This window comes from Mandrillus leucophaeus, unplaced genomic scaffold (assembly GCF_000951045.1).
Source record: "Mandrillus leucophaeus isolate KB7577 unplaced genomic scaffold, Mleu.le_1.0 Scaffold49, whole genome shotgun sequence".
Taxonomy (NCBI): Eukaryota; Metazoa; Chordata; class Mammalia; order Primates; family Cercopithecidae; genus Mandrillus; species Mandrillus leucophaeus.
The window spans coordinates 316777-332068 of record NW_012105253.1 but is presented as its reverse complement, the minus strand read 5'-3'; the positions used below and the strand labels follow the sequence as shown (position 1 = coordinate 332068).

Here is a 15292-nt window from a genome sequence, read left to right as displayed (position 1 = left end):
GATATATATACACACACATATATATTTTTTGAGACAGGGTCTCACTCTGTTGCACAGGCTGGAGTGTAGTGGTGTGATCATGGCTCACTGAAACCTCACCTTCCCAGGCTCAAGTGATCCTCCCACTTCAGCCTCCACAGTAGCTGGGGCTATAAGCACATACCACTATGCCTGGCTAATTTTTTTTTTTTTTTTTTTTGGAGATGGAGTCTCACATCATTGCCCAGGCTGGAGAAAGGGGCGCGATCTCAGCTCACTGCAAGCTCCGCCACCCGGGTTCTCGCCATTCTCCTGCCTAACCTCCCGAGTAGCTGGGACTACAGGCACCCACCACCACGCCTGGCTAATTTTTTGTATCTTTAGTAGAGATGGGGTTTCACTGTGTTAGCCAGGATAGTCTTGATCTCCTGACCTCGTGATCTGCCCGCCTTGGCCTCCCAAAGTTCTGGGATTACAGGCGTGAGCCACCGTGCCTGGCTGCCTGGCAAATTTTTGTATTTTTTGTAGAGACAGGGTTTTGCCATGTTGCCCAAGCTGGTCTTGAACTCCTGGGCTCAAGTGATCCACCTGCCTCAACCTTCCAAAGTGCTGGGATTACAAACATGAGCTGCTAGACCTGGCCAAAATTTTTTTAATTAAAATTTTTTTGTTTTTGTCTTTTTTATTTTTAATTTTTGTGGGTTCAAAGGAAGTGTATATATTTAGGGGTACATGAGATATTTTGATACAGGCATGCAACGTGAAATAAGCACATCATGGGGATGGGGTATCCTCTTAATCATTTATCCTTTGAGTTACACACAATCCAGTAACACTCTTATTTTAAAATGTACAATTAAGTAATTACTGAGTATAGTCAACCTATCGTGTCATCGAACATAGCAGGTCTTATTCTATTTTTTGTATCTATTAACAATCCCCACCTTCCCTCCAGCCCCCCACTAACCTTCCTAGCCCCAGTTTTTAAAAATACATAAACACACATATATATGGGGCGCACATTCTTCCTTGTGCTTCAGGCTCCAATCTGGCTTAGATCCTGTATCCAGTTAAAATTTTTATACAGTCATGCACTTCATAATGATGTTTGGGAAAAAGACAGACTGCATATACAACAGTGCATCCACAAAGGTGGTCCCATAACATTACAATGGAGTTGAAAAATTTCTATTGTCTAGTGACATCGTACCTAAATAAAACATCAGAATGCAATGTATTACTCATGTGTGACTTGATATTAATAATGACTATGTCACCGGTTTATGTGTTTACTATACTTTTTATTATATTATTAACTTATTTTTAAAAAGTTAACTGTAAAACAGCCTCAAGCAGGTCCTTCAGGAGGGATTCCAGAAGAAGGCCTTGTTATAGGAGATGACTGTGTGTCACTGCTTCTGAAGACCTTCCAGTGGGACAAGAGGTGGAGGTGGAAGGCTGAGACTGATCATAATGACCCTGTGTAGGCCTAGGCTAATGTGTGTGTTTATGTCTTCGTTTTTTTTAAAAAAGGCAAAAAAGTTTAAAAAAAAAAAAAAAGCAAAGGTAGACAAAAGCTTACAGAATAAGGATATAAGAAAAATATTTTTGTATAGTGGTACAGTGTGTGTTTTAAGCTAATTGTTATTACAAAAGATTTAAAACGTAAAAAAATTGAAAGATTTATAAAGTTATAGTAAGTGAAAGTTTATTGAAGGAAGAAAAATATTTTTTATAAACAGAGTGTAGCCTAAGTGTATAGTGTTTATGAAGTGTTTAGTGGGGTACAATAATGTCCTAGACCTTTACGTTGGGTTACCACTCACTCACCCACTCACCCACAGCAACTTCTAATTCTCCAAGCTCCATTCATGGTAGGCGCCCTATACAGGCGTACCATTTTTATCTTTTATACTGTATTTGTACTGTACCTTTTCCATGTTTACATATGTTTAGACACACACATACTTACCATGAATTACAATGGTCTGCGGTATTCAGCACAGTCCCATGCTGTCAGGTTTGCAGCCTGGAAGCAACAGGCCACACCGGTGACACAGCTGAGGTGTGTCCCAGGCTCTACCATCCAGGTAGTGAAAGTACATTCTATGGTGTCCGCACAGCAATGAAATCGCCTAATGACGCATTCCTCAGAACATTCCCTGTTGTTAAGCTACACACGACTCTTATTTTGTTCCTCCCGGATTTCTTGCATTAATTTTTACCTTTTAAAATATTACATTAAGATATTATTTGATTGCCAGTTTTTCTGGTGCTCCCTTAAATTTGACGGCCTGTCAGCCCTTCCCCGGCTCCCCTTTCTTTTTCTGCTTTTCTTAGTGCTTTAACAGGCCTGGAACGTTTTCTTTTTCTTTTTTTTCTTTAATTTTCTTCTTCTTCTTTTTTTTTTTTTTGAGACAAAGTCTCGCTCTGTTGCCCAGGCTGCAGTGCGGCGGTGCGTTCACGGCTCAATGCTGCCATGACCTCCAGGGCTCTGGTGATCCCCCGACCTCAGCCTCCCGAGTAGCTTGGACCCCAGGCGCGCGCCACCACGCCCAGCTAATTTTATACTTTTTGTAGAGACAGGGTCTCACTATGTCGCCCAGGCTGGTCACAAATCGTTTTCCTTTCTCCCCTCACAGGCAGAGCTACTCTCTGTTTTGCCTACCTCGCCCCCTCCCGGGCACAGTTAGAAACCTCATCACATAATTTCATTTAATTTGAACCTTGAAACCTTCCAAACTCACCACTTGGCGGCGTTGATCATCCTCCCGCGACCAAAGAGAAACTCGCGGAACTTCAGAGTTAAGGGGCGGCGTTTCCCACGGCGCTCGCCGGCAGTATTTCCAAGGCGCACGTTGTGGAGTTTCTGCTTCCTTTTTCCTCTCGCGAGCTTTGCGTTCCCTGTGCCCCGGAAGTGATCCCCTGGTTGGCTCGGCTGCTGGGGTTAGAGCGTCGGGTGAGGGAGGGATAGCAGGCGCTAAGCAAGTGGTGGAGTCCTGTGTTTTGGCTGCGCGTGATCCTGCGTGGGTCGAAAGGTGTTTCTGTAGGTGTCTGGCCCTTTCCTCAGTCGTGCGGAGGACTGCGTGATTTCCTCCCAGTTCTCCTCGGTTTTCAGGTGGTGGCGCCACCTCCGGTAAAGGGGGCCCACCTCTCCCCACGGTGTGGCTGGCTAGCCCGGGGATCTCTACGCTGCTTGGTCTTTGCTAACGGAGATGAAGGCAGTAATTGTTCAGCAACAGGTTTCAGATATAAGTCCCTTGGTGACGCTAATAGTTTTTGAGCCTTTACTATGCCTAAACTTTTTTAGAAGTTTAGAAAATGGCAGTGAATAAAGCAGATAAAAATCTGTGCCCTAGGGGAGCTTGCATTGTAATCAGATTTGAGAAGAAGTGGATTGGAAGTGGGATTAACTCACAATCAAAATTTTGTCTGGGTTGGAGGAAGAGGAAGTTATTTGGGACCAAAAAGACATACAGGTGTGAGTTTATTTGGGAGGGAGGAAGGAATCCTCATCAGGTGTGCAGGAATGTTGGTACGTTGTGGTCACAAAATTGGAGTGCATAAGAATTATGAATGCAGTTAGGAATTTAGGACTGGTGAGTTGTGCTTTTGCCATAAGAAGTAATGTTTATCTTTTTGTTTTTTTCCTTTAGGAAGAGCCTAAAGATTAGACTGTAAGGAAAGAAAATAGAAGCCATGTTTCGAAGACCTGTGTTACAGGTAGTCACTTGTCTGTATTAATATTGAGATGTATTACTATCAGCGGTGATCAGAAGACTTCTTCAGGCTTTTAACTACAGGGCAAAAGACCTTTGAGCTCACCCATCCACCTCTGTACTCAACTGATATGGAGGATTGGTAGTGTAAATTTTGCCAGTGTAAATTATGTTCACTAAAACAAAAAAAAGTTCAGGTTTATTCACATATGTAATAGGAATCATTAATTTTTAAAACGTGTGTGTGTGGCTTGAATTTAAGCAGTGAGAGAACATTATAGGTCTTTAGTGACCTAAAGACTGTAGGAATCATTGTTCCAACTTTTTTCTTAAGGCGTGTAGTTGCTTTTTTGACCGTCTACCTCCTGTGTTGCTAAACGTTCCTCTTCCCCCATCTTTCCACCCTGAGCAGCTCAAGTCTGAATGGTCACCACAGATTTCACTATGTAGAAAATGCCTTCTCATTCCACTTAATATGGCTCCTCACTTTTCCAGTCACTCTAGCCCACCTTGAGCCAGCTTAGACTACCGTTTTTCCTCACTTACCACATTTGGGCACCAACTCCTGTAGATTCTTCTTTGGCTGTCCTACTCCCCATCCTCCTGTGAAGATCAATGAAGAATCAGTTCCTCCATGACTCTGTCATTTTTCCCACCTTAATCCTATATTCTTGGATCCCCCCTTTAACCTGTATGTATCTTTAATCTATTTTTTCTGTATTGAAATGTGAAACATAAAAAAGTTATTACTTAACACTAATGTTACAGTATTAAAATGTCTTTAAATAAGAGTTAAAAGTTTAATTTTAAAAAGTATCCAAGTTAAATAATCCTTTCCTAATCTTTTCCAGTAGGCTTTGATTTTTGTGTGCCCCAAATGAGACATTGTTATCATGTAAGATTTATGAGCTCTTGCTTGTCTGAGCACTGAAATGAGTACATTTCCAGAATCATGACACAGGTTCTCATTAGCAGTTTGATTCTATAGTATGTTGTACTCATATCTTTATTCTCTTACCCACACTGTGCCCCTAAGTTTAGTGATAGGATTAGATAGCCAACAGCACCCTGGGAATTGGTGTTTATTTGATTGGTGGGCTTCTGCTTTTTATATTAACAGTACTGCCACTTCGAAAATGTTTCTCTGATAGAATGGCTAGCTCTCTCAACTCTGTATTCAGTGATGTGTACTCCCATCTTTACAGTAGCTCTTGAAATTCAGGAGGCAGCAAGGGGCTTTGGGAAAGTAGTAGCATTGGTGTCAAAGGGCCTGGGCCTTGAGATCACTCGCCACATACTTCCTGCGGGATCTTGGGCAGGTTATGCAGTCTCTCCGGGGTTGTTTTCTCAGCTCTAAGTGGGGATAATTTTACATAACTTGTAGATTTAGTTTTATAATTGATAATAGATAAATCTCTTAGCTGATAGTAACCATTGCTGCTATTATGTGGTAGTGACTACCTTTTCCGACAATGATGTGATTTTGACTTGGACAGTCGAATCTTTGTGTTTAATCAAAGAACCAGATTTATTAGACCTTTTCTGATGCACTGAAAGCATGAAATTTCCCATGAAATATTTATAGAAATTGTATTAGGCTAAGCTCACTACTGAAGCTGTTTAATTTTTGCGATAACCTTGTGAAGTAGATATTACCTATCATAATTTTTGCTGATTTTAAAATGAAACACTTTAGGTTAATCATATTTGAGGCATCCTAATTCCTTTTAAGGTCTGAAGGAGCAACCAGGGGAAGGCAGTTACATAGACACAGGGAATCTGACTTTGGAATATGTTCCTGTTGCTGTGTCAGAAAGTCACTCATGTGGTTAGTTCAAGAATGTATTGTTTTATTAGGATTTAACCTATTTCTCATTCTCTAAACCAGCAGACCCCAACCTTTTTGGCACCAGTAACTGGTTTCACGGAAGACAATTTTTCCATGGAGGAGGCGGGTGCCGCGGGGATGGTTTGAGGATGAAACTTTTCTACCTCAGATCATCAGGCATTAGTTAGATTCTCATAAGGAGTGCACAGCCTAGATCCCTCGCATGAGCAGTTTATAATGGGGTTCGCACTCCTATGAGAATCTAATGCCCCTGCTGATCTGACAGGAGGCGGATCTCAGTAATGCTTGCTCACTGCTTGCCGCTCACCTCCTGCTGTGCAGCCGGGTTCCTAACAGGCTACAGACCTCTACTAGTCCTTGACCCTGGAGGTTGGGGATCCTCCTCTAAACTAGCTCGTTGTTATGCCTGAGAGTGAGGCTTTGCATTTATTCCACACCTCCTGACACTTGTTTGATCATTGCGTATGTTATTAATGAATCTACTTATTAAATTATTAATTATAAAACATCTCTTTTTACTCTCCTTTGGCCTAATGATGGATTAAATCAGTACCCATGTTGGATCTAAATTTCTTAATTTCTAAAGTCTACTGTAACCAAAATATAATAATAATATAGCAGTTGTTTATACTAAAAAAAAAAAATTAGAGGATGTATATATTGGATATATATCGTACTTTTTGTCTCTCCAGCTAATGAAAGCTGGATTTTGAAAATACTTGGCAGCAACTCTTAGGTACAGGTTGGATTTACAAATATTATCATACTCTGTAATGTTAAAGTCATATTATTTTGACTTTTCCTTTTGTGTGCAAACACAGAAGTGCCATAATCAGGGGGACTGTGGCAAAATAAATGGGAGTACTATAAAGTAACTCTTGAGCATGCCTTCTAGTACCTTCCCTGTACCTTTGGGCTTCTGCAGTGGGCTGCACGTGAAGTGTTTGCCGGGTCCTTCTGGCACTCTTTTGGGAGAACATGAGAAGAGCTTCTCTTCTCTTCTGGAATTTACAGGAATTACTGACTACATGGTGAATGAATGTGAGTAGTTCTTCCGTTGCTTTTGCCTTTCCTAAAAAATTAAAGCCATGTTACTCATTTGTTCTTCTTTAGGTACTTCGTCAGTTTGTAAGACATGAGTCCGAAACAGCTACCAGTTTGGTTCTTGAAAGATGTAAGTAGCTAATTTCCAAGTTTAAAATGTTATTTTTAGTAATTTGCCAATCTCAAATGTGCTGTAGAAGAGGTATGCTGGTTGGGTTCACCATGTTATCATTGTGCTTTTAGTTTATGTTTGCTCTTCAGATCTTAGCCTTGACCCATCAGGCTGTGGAGACATAGTATAAACTGAGCCCCTATTCTCCTTATCAGCCAGTTACTACTCATTCTCGTCGACCCTGTCCTGCATCAGAATTTCTGGCCGGGCACACGGCTTACGCCTGTAATCCCAGCACTTTGGGAGGCCGAGGCGGGCAGATCACGAGGTCAGGAGATCAAGACCATCCTGACTAACATAGTGAAACCCCGTCTCTACTAAAAATACAAAAAATAGCCGGGCGTAGTGGGGGGCGCCTGTAGTCCCAGCTACTCAGGAGGCTGAGGCAGGAGAATGGCATGAACCGGGGGGGCGGAGCTTGCAGTGAGCTGAAATCACGCCACTGCACTCCAGCCTGGGCGACAGAGTGAGACTCTGTCTCAAAAAAAAAAAAAAAGAATTTCCTTGAGTCATATTTGGTTATCTGAGTCTTCCCAGATTATATTAGGCTGAGATTATAAAAGATACTGTTTCTTCACAGAAATATTCCCTTGTATTTATAAAGATTTTCAGATCTCAGATTTGTTCTTTTAGCTCCACAGTCAGTTAAAAAAGATATCTTAAAGAAGAATTTAAGATCTAGAGCTTACAGTTTGTTTCGTGGGGCTGCTTTCTCTATGAGTATTTTCTTCTTTCTTGACAACACTCTTTGCTTTTTCTTCTTTTTTGACAACACTCTTTGCTCTCGCAACCTCTTCTTATTCATTCCTTAACTTATTTTCTGATCTTCCAGAACTTGGGTTTTACTTAATACAGAGATTGAAGTTGCAGTGATACTTATAGCATTTCTTCTGGACATTTCTCTCAATCTTGGGTGTGGATTTCTTTAGTGGTCAGCTTAGAGGCTGCTATAAAAAAAAATACCATAGACCGGGTGGCTTCACCAACATTTATTTCTCACAGTTCTGGAGGCTAAAACTCCAGGATTCGTGTGCCAGTATGATTGAGCTCTTGGTGAGGGCTGTCTTCCTGGCTTGCAGATGGTTGCCTTCTCACCGTGTCTTCACATGGTAGAGACAGAAAGTTCTGAACTCTTCCTGTAGGGGCGCTTCACCCTCATGACGTCATTAAGCCTAGTTACCTCTTAAGGATCCCCACCTCCAAATACCATTACATTGAGGGTTAGAGCTTCAACATACAAATTTGGGGGAAGGGGCACAAATATTCAGTCTATAGCAGGTTCTGTGTCTCATTTGGTCTTGGTGTTGTGTTTCAGCCCTGAATCGTGTGCAGTTACTTGGGCGAGTGGGTCAGGACCCTGTCTTGAGACAGGTGGAAGGAAAAAATCCAGTCACAATATTTTCTCTAGCGACTAATGAGATGTGGCGATCAGGGGACAGTGAAGTTTACCAGATGGGTGAGTAGAAAAGATGGGGGTTTAATTTTATCAGCAATAAATAGATACTATTTACTGCCAGTTGTCTAATTTAGAGATAAGCCACTTTAAACAAGATCTGTCTTTCTGTTTGTTCTCTTAGCAATTGTGACGTTGGTTTTCCTGGGCATGTTGTCCGTTGGCATTTGTAACCAGTTTCCTATTCTTGTGATTTAGGTGATGTCAGTCAAAAGACAACATGGCACAGAATATCAGTATTCCGGCCAGGCCTCAGAGACGTGGCATATCAGTATGTGAAAAAGGGGTAAGTTGAAGAAGGAAGGATCTTATGGATTGAATGGTTTAAAGAACTGATAAGAAGTGTTCTCATGGCAAGTAGTGTGTAGCCTCTTAAATCCCTGAGTACTACTAATGACTGTATTAATTTAAGAGGTATTTACTAAGTCCTCGATACTATATATGCATGGCGTGTTGCCATGTGTGACTAATTAAAAGGTACGTAAAACATAGTTTTAGCTTTCTAAGAGTTTACAGTTTAGGGCAAACAGGGTGTGTACATAAATAGAAATAGATGAGGCAGGAGAGAAGGCAAAGTGGCATTTGAGCAAGTGGAACATCTGCTTTCAGGAATTGCTGTGCCTCTGTGGCCGGGGATGCTGAGTGTGGCTCCTTGCCTGTTGGCTCCCACATGCTGTTCCAGGAGACAACCTGTCACGTCTGAAGCCTGACACGCTGACTTCATCTTCATGGCTGTTATTTTATATTTGATGATTTTCTATAGGCTTAATAGTTCCCTTTCGGAAGGCTTGGATTGAGTATGTGTAAAAAGTATGTTTTCCAGACTCATAGAAGGACAAAATGGTGTGTGTAACAGCAGTTGTATTGATAGTTAATATGTTTAGAAATGTACTTGTTTTATAGAAATAAAACAAATTTCATGAAAAAGAATTTAGCAATCACTAAAATTTTTCATTTCAATAACTGTATAGCTTTTTTCCTATGTATCTTCATTGCCCTTTATGTATGTGTTTATGAATATGTGCACATACACACACACATATAAGGTATTTCAAGGGAACTGTCTACACTCCCACTTACTGATTGATGGGTGTGTGTGGGGGTGGGGAGCACCTGACATTTCACTGATCTTTCTGTGTTGTACTTTTTTGGTGGTGGTAGACTCTCAAAACTGGTGCTATTGTCATTTTTCCACTCTTGAAAATCATGGTTAGGTTTGTTACCTAGTTTAGCCTCTAGATAGTGTAGAAATAGTCTTAGTAATTACCTCTAAGCTGATACGGTGTAGAAATAGTCTTAGTAATTAACTCAGGGTAATATTATACTAAGCTACAAATTCATATTTTGAATTTTAATCATCTAAATTTCTAAGGTCATAGAAAAGAATTGATAAATAAATGAAAATTAAGTCTGTTAGGGACTCCAAAATCAAAGGTCAAGGAAAATGATACATTGTAAATTATTCCTAGAGATTTAAAGGTTGCCACTAAATTGCCCTTTGAACTGTTTTATTTCATTTTTTAACTTCCATAAGAGAAATAGCTGACAGATGAAAACATTGTCTGTTTTACCTAGATGTTACCAAGTCTGTTTGTACACTCTGTTTCAGTACTTCTAATCCTGAACCTTGAGAAGTGGTAGCAAAAATTAGGTTATGTACGATTATATATTTCATCCTTGTCATATAGTCAGTACCACCCCGACCTGACTCTTATAACGCATATTAGGATCTCAACTAAAAACTGTACATTTTATTTATATCAGGTCTCGAATTTATTTGGAAGGGAAAATAGACTATGGTGAATACATGGATAAAAATAATGTGAGGCGACAAGCAACAACTATCATAGCTGGTAAGCTTGTGAAAATAGCTGTTTTTCTATTTTCTCCTTTTCTTTTTCAAAAGCTTGGCTACCTTGTAACTAACTAGGTTAAGAGTACCAGTACTTAGGAGGTAAGGCAACTCACTAGAAGATGTCCATGACTCTGATTTCTCTACATGGTAAGAGTCTCTACATTTATCCATTCCTTTAAAAAATTATTTTTATACTCACAGTTTTAGTCACCAGTAACTTTTGAATAAAGCCTAAAACTGAATTGTCCATCCCAGTACCTATTGTTGAGAATTACCAAAACTGAATGTATTGTCTTTTGGAAGGCTCTAGCCCTAACCAGAAAGAAGCATATGCCAAGATAAGAATTACACTAATGTGAGTGTGCAGATTTATTCAGAACCTCTTTGGTACTTAGTATGCTGAAATTTCTATTTGAAATTGAGATTTTTTTTAAATTTTATTTTTTCTGAGACAGAGTCTCACTCTGTTGCCCAGGCTGGAGTGCAATGGCACGATCTTGTCTCATTGCAACCTCCATCTCCCGGGTTCGAGTGGTTCTCCTGCCTCAGCCTCCTGAGTAGCTAGGGTAATAGGTGTGTGCCACACCACCTGGCAAATTTTTGTAATTTTCATAGAGACGGGGTTTCACCATGTTAGCTGGTCTTGAACTGCTGACCTCAGGTGATCCATCCGCCTCGGCCTCCCAAAGCTGTGACATCACAGGCATGAGCCACCGCGCCCAGCCAGGAAGTTTTTAATATTCTCTTTTTTTGTTTTTGTTTTGAGACAGTGTCTCCCTCTGTCAACCAGGCTTTAGTGCAGTGGTGTAATCACAAGCTTACTGCAGCCTCTACCTCCCCAGGCTCAGGTGATCTTCCCACCTCAGCCTTCTCCTGAGTAGCTGGGACTACAGGTGTACACCACCACGCCTGGCTAATTTGTCAGTTTTTTTGTAGAGATGAGGTTTCACTATATTGCCCAGGCTGGTCTCAAACTGCTGGGCTCGAATGATCCTCCCACCTCAGCCTCCCAAAATACTGGAATTACAGGCATGAGCCGTTATGCCCGGCCTAATACTCTCTTTAAACAAAATACAGTACAACATAGAAAAGATGTACATGTAAAGGTTAAAGAAGATGAACAAGATATCCCCTAGGAAAGAGTTTTTAAATTTTTGAAAATGCTATAAGAATTTTGAAAATGCTGTAAGAATTTTGAAAATGCTGTAAGAATTTTGAAAATAATATACTCCTCTGGATGTCTGCAAGTGACATTAAGACATTTTTTTCAATATAAAATTGTGTTATTTTTCAGTGTATTAATGGAATCTAAATAGCATAGCAATGTGATACCTGCTATCCTGTAAAAAATACCGATTCAGCATTTGGAAATTTTACATTATTCTTTTTTCTTTGAACTTGTTTTACTGTTTTTATTTTCCTCTCAGAAGTGTATCTTAATAATATTTGGTATAGTTAAGAATTTTGTATTACCCTATTTGTAACAAAAATGCATACATAAAAGAAACTTTAAAATATTTAAAACAATTCTATAACAAATTTTCCTCAATTGACTTATCATTAAAGTTGTTTTTAGTACCTAATTGACCAAAATAATTTTAATGTATTTAAATTATATTGGAAATATGTCTTTAAATGAGATAAGTAGTGCTTTTTTCACTTCTTGAGTAAATTGCTAAAATTAGACACTGTGAATTTTGTGCTTTTGTTTTTATGGATTTTTTTGTGCTTTTGTTTGTTTTTATGGATATAAATACTAAGAAATAAGAAACCTTTTTAAAATAAATACATGGCAATAAACTAAATTTTACTATAGTAATGTCTCTGAGTTTATGAACTTCTGAGATATGCTCAAATTAGATAATATTTTTAAAAATTAATTTTTGGGTTGGGTGCAGTGGCTAACACCTCCCAGTCCTTTGGGAGGCTGAGGCAGGTGGATCATTTGAAGTCAAGAGTTCAAGACCAGCCTGGTGAACATGGTGAAACCCTGTCTCTACACAAAATGCAAAAATTAGCCAGGTCTGGTGATGTGTGTCTGTAGTCCCAGCTACTCAGGAGGCTGAGTCATGAGAATTGCTTGAACCCAGGAGGCAGTGTTTGTAGCGAATTGAGATCACACCACTGCACTCCAGCCTGGGCAATAGAGCAAGACTCTCTCAAAAAAAATAAATAAATAAAATTTTTTTTTTACTATGGAAAATGTCAAACATATATAAGAGCAGAAAGAATAGTGAAATGAACTCCTACCATTTCACTTCAGTATCAGCTTATGGACAGTGTTATATCCATGCCTCCAGCCACTTGTTGTCCACCTAGATTATTTTGAAATAGATGCTAGACATAAGTTTATTCATAAATTTCCATAGGGATCTCTAGAAGATACGGTGTCTTTTTGAAAATGTAACTACTGCGCTATTATCACACCTAATATTGATACATTACTGTTAATTTTTTAACTAAATATCATAGTGTTCAAATTTCCTTGATTACTTCATAAACATTCATACATTATATTACATGGTTTCTACCTTAAGTCTCTTAGATTTTCCTTTTATCTTTCTTCTTTCCTTTGCTCCAGGGTTCATGTCTTAACCACCATACCTTATTAATAATTTATAATTTGTTGTATAGAATGCTCATATGTTTTCTTATTGCTAAGTTTCTTTGAAAGTTTATTAACCTTGAAAAGCACTGTAGGTATTTTCCTACCCTCCTGTGGGTCCCAATGTAAACCAAGAGTGTGGGCAAAATTTAGATTGTTCGGATTATTGTGTTGTTAGTAACCAAGCCAAATGGCAGCATTTCAGATGATCTGCTGTTTTGTTTTTTTCTTGTCACTAGGTTCCACTAGCACAGTCAGTTTACTTTAGGTTTATGTGTGATGGCAAAATTGAGCTCTTTAGTGACATTTGAATTGAAGAAAATAGAGCTTATTGGTTGATCTGTTATATTGGTGATTTTTTTTTTCTCCTAGGGATCCTATCTGTAACTTAAAAATCACCACCAGTGGATGGCACTCTTGGCTTTTTCCACAGTGATATTTGAATAGTCTCTTCTGAAGTAACCATTCTAGACCGAAACATTCTAGTTTTTGGAAGATTATGGTCATGAACAAATATTCAGTCCTTGCTGGATAATTTTATCGTTACAAGAATCTGGATCTTTTGGAATTATAAAGGAAATGCAGTCATTCCTCCATGTCCCTTGGTTCTGCATCTGTGGATTCAACCAATCACAGATCGAATATATTTGAAAAAAATAAACCAATAAAAATAATACAACAACAAAAAATACAAGAGAAACAATACAGTGTAACAGCTGTCAACATACCATTTACCTTGTGTTAGATGTTGTAAGTAATCTAGAGATGATTTAAAGTATACAAGAGGAAGTGCATAGGTTATATGTGATTACTATACCATTTTATATCAGAGACTTGAGCATTGTGGATTTTGGTATCCATAGAGGTCCTAGAACCAGTCCCCCCATGGATACTGAAGGATGACTACTACTTGCCTCTGTTGTTTTGTTTATCTTTAGCTAACTCCCTCTGGAATAGCATTTTAAGAGCAACGTTTGATATTTTTGGATAAAAATGCCAACTCTGTGATGTTGATTCATAAAAATGTTCCCAAGAATTGGTATATTAAAATTATTCTGGGCCAGGTGCAGTGCTCATGCCTGTAATCCCAGCACTTTGGGAGACCAAGGCGGGCGGATCACTTGAGGTCAGGAGTTCAAGACCAGCTGGCCAACATGGTGAAACCCTGTCTCTATTAAAAATACAAAAATTAGCTGGGTGTGGTGATGCACACCTGTAATCCCAACTACTGGAGAGGCTGAGGCGGGAGAATCGCTTGAACCCGGGAGGCAGCAGTAAGCTGAAATCACACTGCTTCACTCCAGCCTGGGTGACAGAGACTCCATCTCCAAAGGAAAAAAAGAAATTATTCTGTTTTATAATTTAAAAATAAAACTTCTTCTATTTGAATTTTTAAAGTTAAAAACATCAATAAATCCTGTCATTGCTAAGAGGGCCACATATGGACTCTTACTCTTTCTCTAGACCTCCAGAGTGTAGAATGTGATATACTTTTATCCTTTTCTCTGAGGATGTGCTGCCTGGTGTCATGGCATCTGCCTGACCATTGCAAGCATCCAATTTTGTGACCAGTTCTTTTGCAGGAAATTGTTTCTAAGAAGGCTTTATCTTCTTTTCAGGGAAGACAAGAAATATCCCACCTCTTCTAACAAAATCTGAATTATTAGAAAAGCAGCCAGTGCCTAACTTTTAGCTCCACTTATGCCAACTGTATGTATACCTCTCATGAGCATAGCAAGTTATTTAATATTTTGAAAATTTGTCTAAAATCCTTTTAATGAACAGCACTAAAGTTGTATGTATTAGAGGAGAATTATTGAATGAGATGGAGAAAGAGTTCTGAAATTAATATTGACATTTTGGCTTTTTTACAGATAATATTATATTTCTGAGTGACCAGACGAAAGAGAAGGAGTAGAAAGGATGATTCTTCTTCGGCCATCATTGGGTACAGTCTCATTTCCAAGTCATGTATAATCTTTATCGCTCCCAAGGACAAGAATTAAAATACTCTTTTACATAAAATGAGTGATAATCTTTTTTCTGACTGTCGTTCTCACTCCCCTTTTTGTGGTATAATCTTGGTAGCTACTATCTGTTACAGCATTTACTAGTTGTTTATTCTTTTAGGGGTGGTTTCTGTGTACAGGCATACAAAATAGTAAACTTTCAGGCTCTTTTGTGGTATGGCAAAAGGATAAACATCCTTTGGGAAGGTCTCCTGGTTTTTGTATACACTTCTCTTACAATATTGATTTGTCCACTCAGTGAATTTACTGAGCATCACTGTATGTGAGACATTTATCCCATGTTTGTAAATACTGATTTTCTTACCGTTTTGCTCTGTAGACGTGAAGGCAAGGACTGAATCTTCTGTTTGCCTGCACTTCAAACAGTGCTTTACACAGAATAGCCACTCAGTAAGCACTGGTAGATGAATCATCCCAATGGGATTCTAAGCTTCAGGCAAATTGAAGGGGGTTGCTGAGCAGTGGTTAGTGTGTAACCTAAACATCTTTAAGACTAACCTACCTTCTTCATATCTTTTGTTTTCAGACAGTTTCACTAGTAGCATTTATGAAACATAGTTTGCCAGCAGTAAGGACCTGAAATATA

General features: G+C 39.1%; 1 protein-coding gene and 1 long non-coding RNA gene across 9 annotated transcripts in view; one reads left to right on the top strand and one right to left on the bottom strand.

The window, feature by feature from the left end:
* The window catches only part of LOC105550503, a 33713-nt gene extending 30965 nt beyond the window's left edge, over positions 1–2748 (bottom strand). Inside the window, exon 1 of the long non-coding RNA XR_001007739.1 lies at positions 2727–2748. This is a non-coding gene — a long non-coding RNA (uncharacterized LOC105550503). The remainder of the gene's footprint in view (positions 1–2726) is intronic.
* Positions 2749–2848: 100 nt separating this feature from the next.
* The window catches only part of SSBP1 (single-stranded DNA binding protein 1, mitochondrial), a 44100-nt gene continuing 31656 nt past the window's right edge, over positions 2849–15292 (top strand). The window contains exons 1-7 of one of the 8 annotated variants that reach the window (XM_011995426.1): positions 2849–2938; positions 3636–3702; positions 6661–6721; positions 8079–8219; positions 8415–8502; positions 9981–10069; positions 14551–14695. In XM_011995426.1, coding sequence (XP_011850816.1) covers positions 3679–3702; positions 6661–6721; positions 8079–8219; positions 8415–8502; positions 9981–10069; positions 14551–14594 — 447 coding nt within the window. In that variant the 5' untranslated portion in view covers positions 2849–2938; positions 3636–3678 and the 3' untranslated portion in view covers positions 14595–14695. The other 7 variants (XM_011995427.1, XM_011995428.1, XM_011995434.1 and 4 more) reach the window with 7 other exon arrangements.